The sequence below is a fragment of the Phacochoerus africanus genome, chromosome 12 (assembly GCF_016906955.1).
Source record: "Phacochoerus africanus isolate WHEZ1 chromosome 12, ROS_Pafr_v1, whole genome shotgun sequence".
NCBI lineage: Eukaryota > Metazoa > Chordata > Mammalia > Artiodactyla > Suidae > Phacochoerus > Phacochoerus africanus.
Genome location: NC_062555.1, coordinates 44,026,699 through 44,044,181, shown reverse-complemented (window position 1 = coordinate 44,044,181; position 17,483 = coordinate 44,026,699). Strand labels below are relative to the sequence as shown.

Sequence of the window (17,483 nt, the reverse complement as noted above, 5' to 3'; positions counted from 1 at the left end):
CTCAGTGACAGGGCTTTGGGAAGGTCTCAGGTTGAAGCCTAGAAATGATAGCCATGAGGCAACAAGATTTCCAAGAAAATTTTGCCAATGGGAGATGATGAGCGAGGGAAGGCTGATGGAGAACTGGTGACAGTCTTCAAATAGTTAATGGATATGCAAGTAAAGCACTCATTGAGTATATTTTTACTGATAGAGTCTTTGGATTTGTCTTAATGTGGGACACCAGAAAAGGTGAGCTGAAACTCAAAGGCAATAGTTTAGCTCACGTCGAAGGGAAGGATTTCAGTTTAAACTGGTCAGCGTGTTATACCCCAGGATGCTGCAGACGGTGTCTGTGCCTGAAGATCACTGGGAGGAGAATCGTTTTTTTTTTTTTTTCTTTTTTTTTACCTGAAATGCTACTAACATGGTGTGGGAAGGTAGAGAGATAGCTCAAGAAATCTCTCAAAGTTGCTTTCATTCATCCTGGCCCTCAGAAATGAGAAAATACCGGAGTTCCTGTCTTGGTGCAGTGGAAACGAATCTGACTAGATCCATGAGGATGCAGGGTCGATCCCTGGCCTCGCTCAGTGGGTTAAGGAGCCGGCTTTGCTGTAAAGGTCGCAGACATGGCTCAGATCTGGGTGTTGCTGTGGCTGTGGTGCAGGCTGGAGGCTACAGCTCTGACTGGACCCCTACCTCGCCTGGAAACCTCCATATGCCATGAATGATGAATGAGCCCCTAAAAGCAAAAAAAAATAAAAAAATAAAAATAAGAAAAATAACCCAGGAAGAGAAAAGAGGAAATGAACAATCTCAGAAGCAGAAACTGACTCCAAATGAGTGTTTCTCAATCTTTTTCCCCCCATTATCCTCCTCTCAAAGAGTCTTTTTATTTATTTATTATTTATGTATTTATTTTATTTGGCCGCAGTGTGCAGCAGTTTTCTGGATCTTGGTTCCCAGACTAGGGATTGAACCTGGGCCACCGGGATGAAAGCGCCAAGGTCTAACCACGACCACAAGGGAACTCCCTAAAGAGGCTTTTTAGACATTTTATTCCTAATCATCCCCTATCCCCATGGAATGTTAATACTACATTGATGCTTCATATCTATGCATGTACTGTGATTGTGGTCCATGGGAGGGCTGTGACCCACTGTAATATCTAAGATTGCTCCTCCACCCAAATGAATTTTTGCATTGTGGGCAATAATTTTTTTTTTTTTTTTTGCTTTTTAGGGCCACAATTGCAGCACATGGAAATTCCCAGGCTAGGGGTCGAATCAGAGCTGCAGCTGCCACCCTAAGCCACAGCCACAGCAATGCAGGATCCCAGCCACTTCTGCGACCTACACCACATCTCATGGCAATGCCGGATCCTTAACCCTGTAAGTGAGGCCAGGGATCGAACCCACATCCTCATGGATACTAGTCGGCTTCATTACCGCTGAGCCACAACTGGAACATCCTGGGCAGTCACCTTTAATGAAAATGCATGCTCTCTAAAATAAATCAGCAGTCGAATGGAAGGTCACTGAGAATGGGAGGAAAAAAAAAAAAGTCATATGTATTTGAACTTTCACTCCAGGGACCACAAAAATTCTCACTAGTCATCATACTCATGCATTACCTGCAGAGGGAAACTTCTAGCTCATCTTCCCCTCTGTTAAATGAGAAGAGATGAATTCATATCACTGCTATATCATCTAACTGCAAAGGCTGTAATCTTTTGGAGACCCTGGACCTCTTTGAGAATATTAAGAAAGGAAAGCAGGAGTTCTTGTGTGGCTCAGTGGGTTAAGGATCGGGCATTGTCACTGCAGTGGCTGGGACCGCTGCTGTGGAGTGGCTTCTATCCCTGGCCCAGGAACTTCTGCACGCCACGTGTGCATCCAAAAAAAAGAGAAAAAAGAAAAAGAAAAAAGAAGGCACATATGCACAATCTCACACTCTATAAAATGCAGGCATCCTGAATTTTAGAGCTTTATAATGAATGCTGGAACTTTATGGATCAGGCAGGTATCACTTCAACCCACTGATCAAGTTTAATGTTTATCATAAACGGAGACAACTAGGCATTATATGCTTCCTGGTGTGATGTAAAAGGAAAGAAACAGTATCACTTATGGAGTATTCTTGCTAAAATATGTTTAACCTGAATCTGATAAGGACGAAAAAAAATTCCAGATTGTGGGACATTTACAATCAAACCAGCCTGAACTCTTTAATAATGTCAGTGTCATGAAAGACCCCCATACATGCATGTGTGCACAGACACACACACACCACACCCCTCACACATACATAACAGAAGGACTCTAATCCATTAAATAAAGAGAATGACGACTAAGGTATATGGATGGTCCCTGGAATCCTTCCTTTTTTTGAAATTCCCACTTTGACATTTCTTTTTTCTTTTTTTTCTTTTTCTTGTTCTGGCCACACCTGTGGCCTATGGAAGTTCCCAGGCTGGGGGTCAGTTTGGAGCTGCAGCTTTGGCCTACACCACAGCCACAGCAACACCAGATCTGAGCTGAATCTGTGACCTATGCCAGATGCTTAACCCACTGAACGAGGCCAGGGATCAAACCCGCATTCTCACGGACACTATGTTGGGTTCTTAACCCACTGAGCCGCAATGGGAACTCCTTGAAATGTCTCAAAATAAAAAAAAAAATTCACGGATATATATATATGTATGTATGTATACACACACACACACACATATATATAACTTAACTAAAAATAAAAAATAGTGGAAAATGAGGGAGAGCCAGCCAGGTTAGGAGGAAGAAGCAAGGAGCATGCTCAGACCCAGCACAGGAGATGCCTGAGGGCTCTCTGCCTCAGCAAATATCTCAGGGCTCTATTTGTCAGGGGATGGATTTAAGATGTAGTCAGGCCAAAGAGATTAAAAAAAAAAAAAAAAACCTGCCTGTAATGATTTTCTTTAGAATTTGCCAAACAAAGTTCTGCGGGAATAGGAACAATCTGTAATTAAAAAATCAGAGCAGTTTGCCAGTACTTATCCCAGAAGGGCTGATTAGTGCAATAAGCAATATAATCAGGAGGAAATTGTTCCAAGAAGTTTGAAAAAAATCTGGGTTTCTTCTTCTTCTTTTTTTTTTTTTTTTGCTTTTTAGGGCCACACTCGTGGCATATGGAGGTTCCCAAGCTAGGGGTCGAATCGGAGCTGTAGCTACTGGCCTACACCACAGCCACAGCAATGCGGGATCCAAGCTGTGTTTCTGACCTACACCACAGCTCACGGCAACACGGGATCCTTAACTCACTGAGCGAGGCCAGGGATTGAATATGCGTCCTCATGGATACTAGTCAGATTCGTTGACTGCTGAGCCACAACGGCATCTCCTGGGTTTCTTACTGAGTGGTAATTTCATAGGCACACACAGTTACTAGAAAATAACCTTCAAAGAATTTATAACAAGAGTCTTCAGAGTTCAGCATCCTACTTGATTAGGCATCACTGAAGTGCAGGAACATAGTCAACTTTTTAATGCAAGACTCCTGTGGGTTTCCGTGGTGCAGAACTTCAGGGTTCCTTGCAGGCCTGGGCTCTGTGTTGTCACTTCTCGGTGCCGCTGCTCAACACGCCCATGGGGCACTCACTGCAAAATGCATAGGTCATTTCTCTGTTCTCTGGACACTTAGGACAGTCAGAAATGCTTTCAGCTGACAATGATGCCGAGAAAAATCTTTGCCTGTTACTGTCTGTGCGAAGTCACTCAGGAAGCAAAAAAAGAAAAGAAAAGAAAAAGAAAAGGATACTTCTTGTTGATCAGAGCACAACAATATGGAGAGAGGTAGCAGCTTTAGATTCCATGAGACAGCTTCGATGAGATACAAAGCAAGGGTTGGTTTGCTGGGCTAGGTCAAGGCAGAACGCCACGGTGCTCAGACAGTCGGCCCTTTCTTAGTTTGGACCAAGACAGATATTACTCCTTTCTAGGCTCCCATGGCAGCCCCAAATGGCTTTAAGACCTTATGTGTAATGAAACACAATCAGAGTTGTTGAATTATTCTTTAATCAGTATTACATGAAAATGCACTAATACATTCTTATCTATGTCCCTCCACCAATGGCTATTTTGTCAAAATCAAATGATCCTTGGAAGTATCATCACCCCCTAGTCACAGGCTCTCAGGTCCACCGCAGTTTTGCAAATAAATCAGACAAGGCAACATTTCTTCAGCTAAAAGTCACTCAGCTTTCAAAAGGCAGGCTGTGGCACAGAATGATTCTGTCTGCTGGGGGAGAAACACTGGGGAGGACGGAAGGAGGACGTTGGCTTCAGCTCCACTGTTACCTTGGCAACCGTGGTACCATCAGGGGAGATGTGTGGCGAGAGTGAGGAGGAAGAGGAAGAAAACATTGGCTGGATGTACCAGTTCAGAGGACCAGTTGGGAAGATTACACATCAACGGGCTGGGCATGTGAGTTATAAGAACCAAATTTCCCACTGTACTTTTTTTTTCCACTGCAAGTTCAGTATTGTGTAGAGACAGCTATCACACCTTTTCATCACAAACAAACACTGCACTTATCTGGCTCAAGGCTTCTGCTGATCCTTCTTGGTCATTTATAACTTCCTTTTATTTCTCTCCAGGGAAACAGGAACAAAGTAATCTTGAAGGGAAGAGACATGGAATGGTGCGATGATAAAACAAAACAAAACAAAACACATTCTCTTTGGGGTGAACTTGTACCTCCTTAGCCTGAGGCTAACGATCCGTCTCTTCCCTGCAGTGAACGTGTGCAGACCCTGTTTGGGGCAGCGACAAGCCATCCCGCAGAGGGGTCCCTGGTAAAACTGGTTATGGGGGAAACAGGGAGGGTCTCAGGGCTCGGAGCAAGACTACAGCATCAGGGCGCGAGCCTGCAGAGACCGGACGGGAAGGCTTGTTAGAGAAAAACTGGCTATGCATCCAGGATTCCAAAATTCACTGGGTACTTAAAAAACATGCTACAGAAAAGGCAGCTGGCTGACAAGACAGGAAAGTGGACAAGTACAAGTATCAAAACCTGAATTCCAGTAAAGCTTAGGTGGCAGGTCACGTAAGTGCAGAGGCTTCCTTCCTCCCAGGTGATCTGAGCCAGAAGGGGGAGGGGTGTCCCTCTCTCCCCACCAGGTCCACAGGTCATGGCTAGCAGCACTCAGAGGGTTAAGGGCACACGAAGTGAACGGGAACATTTCTCTCTCGGGAGCCGCTGCTGGTCTCCAGCTCGCCTGCTCCTGGAAGTAGGTGCGCCTTTTCAGCCAGGGAGGTCTCCCTCCTGCCTGCCCATGGCTCCAGGAGGAAACAGCTTTCCTCTCTCTTCCGAAGGGTAAGATGGGGTGTTAGTGACACATCCTGCTCGTCATCTCTTTCTGGAAAGCAGGGGGAGAAAGATGGTTAGGAGTAACTATAAGCAGAGCAATGACTCATTGGACGATTCTGAAAATACCCTGGCAACCTCTGGAGACTAAACAGGAGGTTGCAAGCATGGTCCATGAATGAGGTTCAGTAGGCAGATGTGTTCCTTCTAGTCTGTAGGGTTTTTTAAATCAAAGCAACGTTTTGAAAACTTAGCTAACTTGCCAAAGGTTGCTCAGTTTTTCTGGAAAAAAGAAAAAAAAAGGCAAGATCTGGAGCAGCTGGAATTGAGAATGGTTGTCCTCTTCAGACGGAGAACACGCTCTCCAGTTTGCCCCAGTCCCCACCATTCCCAATTGCCTACCCAAAGGGAGCCAAGCATCACCTATGGATTGATGTGATCATTGGATTGAGACTGCTGTTTGTCTTAGACTAGAGCACCATCTCTCCTTACCTACATTTCAGTCAAAGATGAAAAAAAAAAAAAAAAAGAATAGCTTAAGTGGGTATAAGCAAGAAGTAGGAGGAAGTACATTTCTGAACAGTAATGAAGACTATCCCGATGTGTCTGATGGGCAACCGACTGGCCTTTTTGGTTCCCAGGCTAGGGGTCGAATGAGAGCTACAGCTGCCGGCCTACACCACAGCCACAGCAACGCCAGATCTGAGCCGCATCTGTGACCCACACTACAGCTCACGGCAATGCCAGATCCCTGACCCACTGAGCGAGACCAGGGATTGAACCCGCATCCCCATGGATACTAGTTGGGTTCTTTTCCTCTGCACCACAATGGGAGCTCCAACCGGCTGGACTTTCACCATCCGCACCACCTGTCTGCCTCTTGTGGGCATTTATAGACCCCACAGGGCCATCTGTTCTTCTCTGGGCCTCCGCACAGGAGAGGCTCTTGGCCATGGCCTGCTCCTACCATGTGCTGCCCTCTTTACTTGGCTAAACGCCATGCATTTTTCCCAACTCCAGCAAGATGACCTTGACCTGTCCGGAAGGCTTTCCAGCACTCTTGCCCCACCCAAAGTGGATTAGTGGCTCTCTGCCCCTGTGCCTACCTGCAGTCCTGCACACAGGGAGCTGGTTTGTACATCTGTGTGTGTGCACAGACTGTGGGCATGTGTGTTGGCTTCAAAGCCGTCAGGAAAGAGACCCTCACTGAATCCCCCACCCCTAGTCCACCTGCTGCAGAGGTGAACCAGCCGCTGTATCTCCTGCACCTGACCCTGGCCCCAGCCACACCCCCACCACCCTAAAATAGGAAACATCTGACTAAGAAGCTGGTGAACAAACATGCCAGGTGCTCACAGGCTCTATTAGACTCCACTAGAAAACCACACCAATGAGTTGGTTAAAGAAATAACTGAATATACAGAGCAGAGTCTAGGTAATTTTGCACCCTTGTAATATTAAATAAGGCAATCACAGAGAGATACATATGTTGAAAACTTAAGCGACCCTTGACTTATGCTCAGTCCTTTTTTTTTTTTTTTTGGCCTCGCTTGCAACATGCAGAAGTTCCCCAGCCAGGGATTGAACCCCTGAGCCACAGCAGTGACAATGCCAGATTCTCAACCTGCTAGGCCACCAGGAAACTCCTATGCTCGTATGCTTGTATGATGCACCGGATGCCTGGGAGATGTGGTCACTATTCTCAAGGAGCTAAAGTCTATCTGGGAGAAAAAGATATAAAATACAATGACATAAATGTAAATATTTTGAGGTGATGAAGAGGCATGGTAGAACCAAACCCATCTATCCCACTCTGCCCTCACTACTTCCCTGTGCCACCTCCCTGAGCCTTTGGGTCTTAGCTGAAGTGCCTCCTCCCTTTGTTTTTTGGGGCTGCATCTGCAGCATATGGAAGTTCCCAGGCTAGGGGTTGAATTGGAACTACAGTTGCCGGTCTACACCACAGCCACAGTAATGCCAGATCTGAGCCACGTCTGCAACCTACACCACAGCTCATGACAACACCAAATCCCAGACCCACTGAGTGAGGCCAGGGATTGAACCTGCATCCTCATGGATTCCAGGTGGATTTGTTTCCGCTGCACCACCACAGGAACTCCAAAGTGGCCCCTTTTTAAGGATAGCAACTTCTTGAACCTCTGAGAGACGGCATCACCTCCTCTCTGGTCCTTTCATAGCACCCTCCATCACAATGGGAGGGGTCTCTTCATCTGTTTCATTCCTGCCTCCTGAATTCATCCCTTGTCAGATCGTGTACGGTCCATGGAGAAAGGGGCTGTGCCAGCCTGGCAGGTGATGACTGACAAATGTGTGTCTAACGAAGCAATGAATGAGCCCCCCAGGGTCCTAATCTGTGAAATGGACCAGTGATGCCTTCTTGCGGTGCCTGGGGAGGTTGAAAGTATTAAAATATGCGTGGACTCAGCACACATTCATTCCCTCTGCTCATCTCTTCAGCAGCCACTTTGTGTTGGGAGGGAAGAGCCTGGAGGGGGCTTCTCTGATGACATTCCCACCGAGGTGGTCTCCACAACCTAGAGGAGGGGGAATCTGTTGGGTGAGGGTGGGTGCAGGGGGACTGGGGAACAGGGGCTAGGGCTGGAGGGAAGCCTAGCAGAGGGGGAGCCCGCCAGGGATCTGGGGTCGCTGGGGCAGGATGGGGAGGCAGGTAATGACAAAACTCTTCAAATAAGGACCCAGGCACCTGATGGGAGGGGAGGGGTGGAAATAGATGACGGCAGCCTAAGGGAATCTGCTGTTCCTCTGCCAAGCTTCCAAAGGTTCTTTTTTTAAAGTAGTTGATTTACAATGTTCTGTCATTTTCTGCTGTACAGCAAAGTGACCTAGTCATACATTTATACACATTCTTTTTTTCCCATTATCCTCCATCATGTTCCATCACAAGTAAGCTTCCAAAGGTTCTTGTGTTTTGGGTTCATTTTTTGTGGCAGAGATGGGAAAAATAAGGTGGGAGTGCAAAGTGTGTGTGTGTGTGTGTGTGAGAGAGAGAGAGAGAGAGAGAGAGAGACAAAGAGGGAGATAGAATGAATGTGAGATCAATTTTGGGAGTTTCCACTGTGGCTCAGTGGGTTAAAGACCCCATGTGGTTTCTGTGAGGATGTGGGCTCACTTCCAGACCTCACTCAGTGGGTTAAGGATCCAGTGTTGCTGCAAGCTGAGGTGTAGGTTGCAATTGCAGCTTGCATCTGGTGTTGCCGTGGCTGTGGTATATACCTGCAGCTGCAGCTCCAATTCGATCCTTAGCCTGGGAACTTCCATATGCTCCAGGTATGGCCCTCCACCTCCCCAAAATGGCTATAGACACTAGAAATATGGTTGACTTTTTTTTTTTTTTTTTGGCAGTGTCTGGGGCATGTGAAATTTCCTGGGCCAGGGATTGAACTGCAGCAACCTGAGCCACTGCAATGACAGATTGTATCCTTAACCTACTCCACCACCACGGAACTCCTGAAAGACTTTTTTAAACAAGAAAGCAGAAGAGGGAAGAGTTTGAGAGAGGATATGGGCCTTAAGCAAGCCACTGAGTTAGTCTGTGAAAAGCCGGGACCAGTGCTTTCCTCACCACACCCTGCAGCCTCAAATGTAGGAGGAAAACTGTGTAGTGTGGGGGCGGGGGCTCTTAACATTCTAATGGGGAAAGAATGGTTGAAATAGATCTGAAACTTGAAGGCAATCTCAGTTGGATCCATTCTTTACAAGCCTACAGGCCTTCACAGCTGTATTCTAACGATTCCCCACTGGGTGGCGCCAACAGGCTGACTGAAAAACAACTGGTTCTGCGAGGAAAGAACCCAAACCAAAAAGAACAGCCAATATTGGGTTCCATGGCTTTCCTCATCATCAGAGCCCCGCCACCCCCAGGCATCCAGCAGGGTCGAACACACTCCTTCCTACCCGGAAGAATGGTCTATACAACTTCTACCCAGGTTGCTCTTTAGGGATGAATGTGCCATTGCAGGAGTTACCTGAACCCACCATGTCCTGAGTCCACTAAAGAACTCCAACAGGTGCTTCATAGGTTTTTGGAGAGTTGATTCGAACTTTCTGAGAAATAACTCATAAAGGCTGTATTGGCTTTATGCGAAGACTTTTCAAGGACCCAGATTTTTAAAAATCTGTTCTTTCTTTCCCTCTTTCCTTCCTTCTTTCTTTCCTTATGTCTGAGCGTGCAGCATATGGAAGTTCCTGGGCTATGGATCGAACCCACACCACAGGAGCGACCCAAGGTGGATCCTTAACCTGCTGTGCCACATAGGAACTCCCCCAAAATCCATTCTTAAAGTCAAGTCAGGTTTTGCTCACTCATAAGCAAGGTCTCCTTGCTTTAATGTAAGGCAGTAATTGATTCTGTAACTGAATCAGTTCCTGGTTCCCAACTGTCAGGAGAACAAATTCCACACTGCAGCCTGGCAAACAAAGCTGTTCCTAACCGGACCCACCTACCCTGCTCACCTCCTGTAGAACCCTGGCCCACTCGCCACGCCCAACAGGCAGACTAGACTCCACCCTGGTCTCCAAGAGTCACGGTCTATCAATGTTTCCAGCAGTTTCTCACCGGTTGTTTCTTCTATGTGGGAAAGGCTTTCTCTCCTTCCATGATCGGAAAATTTGACATCCTTCCAGATCTAGCCATCAGTTCCCAGAAAGGGTTAATTAGCTCCCTGCTCAGAGTTCCCCCATCTCTGTTTAGTTTTTGTCTTTTTAGAACCGCACCCATGGCATACGGAGGTTCCCAGACTAGGGGTCTATTCGGAGCTGCAGTTGCCAGCCTACACCACAGCCACAGCAACGTGGGATCTGAGCCATGGCTGCAACCTACACCACAGCAATGCTGGATCCTAACCCACTGAGTGAGGCCAAGGATAGAACCTGGTTCCTCACGGATACTATTCAGATTCATTACCACTGAGCCACACACATCTGCATCACATCGCTGCTTTCCGATATTTGATTACTGATATTTGCCTTTTACACATTTTCTGGATTTTTAGATATTTTTAATACACATGTCATTTTCCCCAAGAAAATAAGTCATTAAAAACACAAAAAGAGAAGCAGACCAAGTCTCCCAGTTGAAATCACATTCAGTTTCGGAGACGAAGTTAAAGTGACTTTTGCCTGAGGAATAGGACCGCTGGATGAAAGCAACATATCTTTTGCATAAGATACTCGGCCACTTCTGATCTAAACACTCTTAAACTAAAATAGAAATCTTTGTTAACCTTTGAAGGAATTTTTTTTCTTTTTCTTTTTGTCTTTTTGCCTTTTCTAGGGCCACTCCCACGGCATATGGAGGTTCCCAGGCTAGGGGCCCAATGGGAGCTGTAGCCGCCGGCCTACACCAGAGCCACAGCAACGTGGGATCTGAGCCACGTCTGCGACCCACACCACAGCTCACAGCAAAGCCGGATCTTTAACCTACTGAGCAAGGCCAGGGATCGAACCTGCAACCTCATGGTTCCCAGTTGGATTCGTTAACCGCTGAGCCGCAATGGGAACTCCGGAATTTTTTATTATACATGGCACAAGCTTGCACATGTATATACATGCAAGTTTCCTCTTATCTTACTCTTACCTCTCAATGTGGCCATTTTTTTAGCCATACCTGTGGCACAGCAATGACCGGGGCCACTGCAGTGACAATGCCAGGTCCTTAACCCCCTGTGCCACAAGAGAACTCCCAGTGTGGCTATTTTTAGAACGGGTCACAGGGGTTGGGGGGGGACAGGGAATAATGGTCCAGAGAAGTAAAATGATTTATTCCAGATCACACAAATAATTTCTGACCCAGCCAAGACTACAAGGAAACAAAATGACTTATCATATGACACCAAACCATCGCACCTTTTCGTAATACACGGAAGAAAGAAAGAAAAGTACTACTAGGTGTCAGTTATCACATTAGCACAACAACAAGTTAACACCAGGGATGATAAAACGAGTTCCAAAAAACAGTGACAAAATCATAGAATCATTGGAATTCCTTGGTGACTCAGGGTTTAAGGATCTGGCACTGTCATTGCTCTGGGTTGGATCACCGCTGTGGCGCAGGTTCAGTCTTGGCCTGGGAACTTGCACATGCCTTGGGTGTGGCCAAAACAAACAAAAAAATCATAGAATCATAGACTATTGTCAAAGCTGGGAGGACCTTTGGATATTATCTCGTCAAACACCTTCATTCCAGAAATGTGACTTGCTCAGTTGTGAAGGGGGAAGTGACTTCCCGAAGGAGGCACCACTAATAAACAGCAGTGCTAGGTCTCCTGACTTGTGGATTCCATAATCCAAAGGTGCAATTTGTATAAACAAGGATTTCTTGGAGTTGCCTCAGGGTGCTTCAGGTATAATCCCTCTTGCATTGGTGGCTCTCCTTAACCTAAACCTCCAACCTAAATGGCTCTCCACAGCTTAGCCAGATGCTAAGTCCCAACTATAGCATCTGGCACTGATCTGGGCTCCTCAACCACTCAGCCGTCTCTCCCCAACTCTGCTCCTCTACCGTCAAACCCACAACGACACCCCTAGGCATGCTTTTCTTTGTTCCTCTCTCTGCCAAACACCCTTCTCTCAACACCAACATCCTTGCAGGCTCTTGATCAGTCCCCTCCACAGGGAAACCTTGTACCCCCCAAATCCTCTGGTCTCCCTTTGTGCCCGCAGCACCTGCTGCATTCTTCTTCTTCTTCTTTTTTGGCTTTTTGTCTTTTTAGGGCCACACTCGTGGCATATGGAGGTTCCCAGGCTAGGGGTGGAATCGGAGCTGTAGCCACTGACCTACGTCACCGCCACAGCAACGTGGGATCCGAGCCATGTCTGCAACGCCGGATCCTTAAGCCACTGAGCAAGGTCAGGGTTCAAACCTGCGTCATCATGGATACTAGTCGGGTTCATTAACCATTCCTGAGCCATGACAGGAACTCCTGCCACATTCTTCTCTGATAGTTTATTACTTCCTGGTCCCACCACGAGATCACACTCCAAGAGAGAGCTCACAGGCTGCTTCCATTCTGACTCTGGTGCACAAGACCTGGCACATACCAGGTGCTTGAAAAATATCTTACTTGGACTGAAATTCAACAAAGAAGAACAATCAGGTCTTAGAGATCCAGTAAAATGAGAAGGGGAGGGAAACACAAAGTGAGTGCCTAGTATGGGGGATGTACTTCCATTTATTTCGTGTACCTCTTTCTCAAAACTCTGTGAAGTAGGCATTGCTTTTTTCTAACTTACGGATGAGGAAACAGAGGCTCAAAGAATTGAAGTAACTTGCCCAAGTTCACACAGCTAGAAAGAGGAAGGATACGAGTTTGAGCCCCGATTTGGTTGACTCAAAACCAAAAACAAGGCGTTCCCGTCGTGGCGCAGTGGTTAACGAATCCGACTAGGAACCATGAGGTGGCGGGTTCGGTCCCCGCCCTTGCTCAGTGGGTTAAGGATCCGGCGTGGCCGTGAGCTGTGGTGTGGGTTGCAGACACGGCTCAGATCCCGCGTTGCTGTGGCTCTGGCTTAGGCCAGCGGCTACAGCTCCGATTGGACCCCTAGACTGGGAATCTCCATATGCCGAGGGAGCGGCCCTAGAAAAGGCAAAAAGACAAAAAAAAAAAAAGGCAATCTGTTAAGGCGACAGTTCCTGAAAAGAGAAAATAAAAAAGGGGCGTGCAATAGCAACAACAACAACAACAAAAAGACAAAAGACAAAAAAAAAAAAAAGGAGTTCCCGTCGTGGCGCAGTGGTTAACGAATCCGACTAGGAACCATGAGGTTTCGGGTTCGGTCCCTGCCCTTGCTCAGTGGGTTAATGATCCGGCGTTGCCGTGAGCTGTGGTGTAGGTTGCAGACGCGGCTCGGATCCCGCGTTGCTGTGGCTCTGGCGTAGGCCGGTGGCTACAGCTCCGATTAGACCCCTAGCCTGGGAACCTCCATATGCTGCGAGAGCGGCCCAAGAAATAGCAACAACAACAACAACAAAAAGACAAAAGACAAAAAAAAAAAAATAAAAATAAAAAAGGGGCGTCCACCAGAATGGGCATCAGAGGATGGTGCTTCTTTCTAAAATCCTTCTTTGGGATCAGTTGGCAAGCAGCACAGTCTCAGGTTCCCCCCCAGTTCTCAGCCCCCAAGCTGAGCATGGCCACACCTTGCCTCTCATCAGCTTCCTCTTGATAAAAACAGATTTGGAAAAGTGGGTTTGAACTGCAGCATGAAGTGTAGGGACGACATTTCTGGCTGGGCCGGGGGATGGGGGGGTGAGTAACTCCAAAGCCCTGGAATGGAGAAGACGTCATCCCCGTCAGCAGGGTCAGGCCCCCAGAGAACGGTGGCCAGGTCAGAAGATGACTTTCTGCAGGGCCTTTTCTCCTACACATTCCTTTTCTTAAAGACTTTAAAACTGCCATTATTCATATCATCCAGTATCCATATCATCCATTTGTTCATTTTTTGGGGGGCTATGCCCAGGGCATACAAGTTTCCGGGCCAGGGATCAAACTTGAGCCACAGGAGTTCCCGTCATGGCTCAGCAGTTAACGAACCTGACTAGCATCCATGAGGACTTGGGTTCGATCCCTGGCCTTGCTCAGAGGGTTAAGGATCCAGCGTTGCCTCGAGCTGTGGTGTAGGCCGCAGATGTGGCTCTCAGATCCCTTGCGTTGCTGTGGCTGTGGCTGTGGCTGTGGTGTAGGCGGGCAGCTACAGTTCCTATTGGACCCCTAGCCTGGGAACTTCCATATGCCACGGGTACGGGCCTAAAGAGACAAAAACAAAAAAACAAACAAACAAAGACAAACTAGAGCCACAACAGTGACAAGATGTCTCCTTAACCTGCTAGGCCACCAGGGAACACCTCTATTTGTTTCTGTTGCTATTGGCTATTTTTTCTGTCTCTAACAAGTGTGTGGATTGAAAATGCTGCCCATCTTGAAAATTCCATTTCTCTCCTGGGTCTTCCCCCACCTTCCTCCATTTCAAACAGCAGTGCTACTGTGCTGTGTGCTAAGGTTTCACCAGAACCACCCCTAATCCACCTGCTCCCCAGGTCCTCAGCTCCTGCCAATACCCATTGTCCTTCAGCCATGCTTCCACATTGGAGGTCAAGCAGCTGTTTGGCTCTTTCCTTATCTCAGGATCTAAACCACTGGTAGCAAAAGCAAGTCCCTGGAGGAGCGAGGGGGATGAAAATCAAAGGAAATGTGAGCTGGCATCAGCAAGGCTGCTGTGTTGGTCAGCTGAACTGCACCGGGCAACATGGGGAGACACGGAAAGGGTTCAATAAAGATTCTTCTAGGAGTTCCTGTCGTGGCGCTGAGGAAATGAATCTAACTAGGAACCATGAGGTTGCCAGTTCAATCCCTGGCCTCACTCAGTGGGTTAAGGATCCGGCATTGCTGTGACCTGTGGTGTAGGTCACAGACGTGGCTCAGATTCCGTGTTATTGTGGCTGTGCTGTAGGTCGGCAGCTGTAGCTCTGATTAGATCCCTAGCCTGGGAACCTTCACATATTGCAGGTGCGGCCCTAAAAAGTGGAAAAAAAAAAAAAAAAGATTCTTCTAGCATTGTGTCCCTGTGAGAAGCATGGCCACCCTGGTGTCAAAGAACTACAGGAATGGGGAGCTCCTGCTGTTTTGCAGGGGGTTAAGAATCTGACTGCAGCAGCTTGGGTCAACTCAGAGGCTCGTTTTCAATCCCTGGCCTGGGGCAGGGGGGTAAAGGACCCAGCACTAGCCGTAGGTTGCAGCTCCAGCTCCAATTCAATCCCTGGCCCAGGAAACTTCCGTAGGCTGCAGGTGCGGTCATGAAAATGAAAAAGAAATAAAAAAGAACTCCAGGAACGGGCAGGGGTGGTTTTAGAGGAGGAAGGGGTATTGTGTTAGGCATTTGATTTTAAGGCTCAACATCAGCTGTTGTGTTTGAATCATTTAGTTTGGAGGACTCAGAATTTCCCATGATATCCCGCTGCTTTGTGTTATCAGGATGGAAGGTCTACACTCTCTAACCTCAGCCAGTACCAACAACTTCAAGAGCTGCACAGAGAGCCTCATTTCCTTAGCCTGCCCAGAACACATCTGTCCATCCTTCCACGCCCTGCCTATGTGTCTCCAGATGGGAGACAGAGCACTCGGGGGAAGGTAACAGGGTTCCGGGCCGAGGAAAGAGAGAAAGAGGGTCCCGCTGGGCCCGAGGGCTGGCAGCGAAGAACGCTGCTTGGCGACTGGCTCTCTTTTGACAGGGTCTGCCTCATCTCCGAGGGTCAGCGTTTCACTTCAAGGCGGAGCCCATCTCAGGACCACAGCCACCCCAGGAGGCCAGCTCTCCCTGGCTGCTGTTTCTCAGCTCTCTTTCCAGAATCCAAAGAGCTGCACCTCAATCCAGAGGAAATGACGATGACCTTTTCTCCAGCGCCTTGATAATTCTGGGGGGAAGGGCCCCCTCCCCTCCCGGCTTCCGCGATTCGCAGGTAATTCCAAGGGTGGGGCCCCTCAGCCTGGGTTCCGCCCGCAGGTAGGAAGAGTCCGCCTTTGCCTACAGCGGGGCCCCTCGGTACGTTCTCCAGGAGCAGGAACCCAGTTCAGTCGCCTCCCGTGAACTGGACCATTAAGAGCCCCCCTCCACCCCAGATCTGCAGAAGGTCAGAGCCCTATGACCCCTCCCGCCCCTCCCCGCCCCCGAATCTCTATCACCCCGCCTCCCGCCCTCTGCGGTGGGAGCACTGCCTTCTGCTTTCAGGGCCTTGAAGCCCCGCAGATGCAGCTCCTCCCCGGGGGCCTGTGGGCGGGGCTTCTGGGCGGGAAGCCTCTGTTCCAAGGGCCAACTGGCCAGGGAGTTAGCGGGTGTCCTGGGGAAGGATCAAGCACCTGGCCTGAACAGTTTTTAAAAACGATTTTTCTTAAGGTAGTTGTGTCTATTTAATAGGAATTGGGAGGAAGAATTCCAGTGGGAGACTGAAACCAGCCACCTTAAATGCTTTTTTTTTTTGGTCGTTTTAGGGCCGCACCTGCCCCACGTGGAGATTTCCAGGCCAGGGGTCAAATCGGAGCTGTAGCTGCCAGCCTACACCGCAGCAACGCTGAATGCAAGCCACGTCTGTGACCTACACCACAGTTCACGGCAACACCAGATCCTTAATCCACTGAGCGAGGCCAGGGATCGAACCCGCGTCCTCAGGCACACTAGTCAGGTTAGTTAACCACTGAGCCTTGAGGGGAACTCCCTTAAATGCTTTTTGGAGCAAGGCTTTATACATATAAATAACTTGATGAATGAACGACTAGGTGATGTGGTGCCAGGTCACAAAAGACAGAGTGAGCAAGATGGTGCAGTATTATCTGAACCTAAATTAATCAACAAAGGTGTATCATGCTCTAACAGAGCAGTATCTACACGTCCTGCCCTTCTTTCCATGTGCCAGGCGTTGTGCTCAATGCCTGATACCCCTTCATGAATTCAGTCCTTACAGCAGTCTTATGGGGTGAGTGGTATTATCCTCATTTTATAGATGACACAACTGAGGTTAAACACCTTGGTCAAAGTCACATAGTTCATCAGGGCAGCCAAGGTTGAAACTTGCAAACCTGTCTTCCTAACCAGTCCACTGTATCCCAAGGCATTGTGTGGACAGATCTTTACTCAAAGCAGCCTGTGCTTTCAGCTGAGTCTTTAAGTGGGAGGTGGTACAAAGCCAGCCCTGCCCATGGGGGTGGGGGAGTGGGGGGTGGTGGTGGGGGGGTAGGGTCCGGAGAGTCATCCATGGGAGGCCCGCAGCTGGGGCTGCTGACTCTCCTTGCCAGCATCCCCAAGTCTGACGTCTTGTAAGGCCAGCAGGGCAGCCAGACTACAAACATTTACCAAAAATGCTCCCAACTTTAAGTATACACGGGATCCAAGCATCACACAGGAATTAAAAATGTTCTCTCTGCATTCTTTTAGGAATGTGGGTGGCAGATAAGCCAAAAGAAATAAAAATAGAAACGTGGCAGGCCAGACCTCCCTACACAGGAAAGAACAATATTTATTTGATTAATTCTGTACCTAAACAGCAGCCCATATTGCTGCCACGGAGGGCGGTCCCCATGGGGAGTGTGTGTGTGTGTGTACACATATATGCACGCCCCGAAGTACATGTATA

The 17,483-nt window shown here is 48.1% G+C and overlaps 1 protein-coding gene across 2 annotated transcripts in view; it reads right to left on the bottom strand.

Moving 5' to 3' along the window:
- MOB3B (MOB kinase activator 3B) overlaps positions 1–17,483 on the bottom strand; it is a 248,717-nt gene that overhangs the window by 8,909 nt on the left and 222,325 nt on the right. Inside the window, exon 4 of one of the 2 annotated variants that reach the window (XM_047754576.1) lies at positions 4,011–5,372. The exons of the other annotated variant lie outside the window; for it this stretch is intronic. Within the exon in view, the coding sequence (XP_047610532.1) occupies positions 5,343–5,372 (30 nt within the window). The 3' untranslated portion in view covers positions 4,011–5,342. Of the gene's footprint in view, positions 1–4,010; positions 5,373–17,483 lie in introns of those variants that run through there. 2 annotated transcript variants of the gene reach the window in all.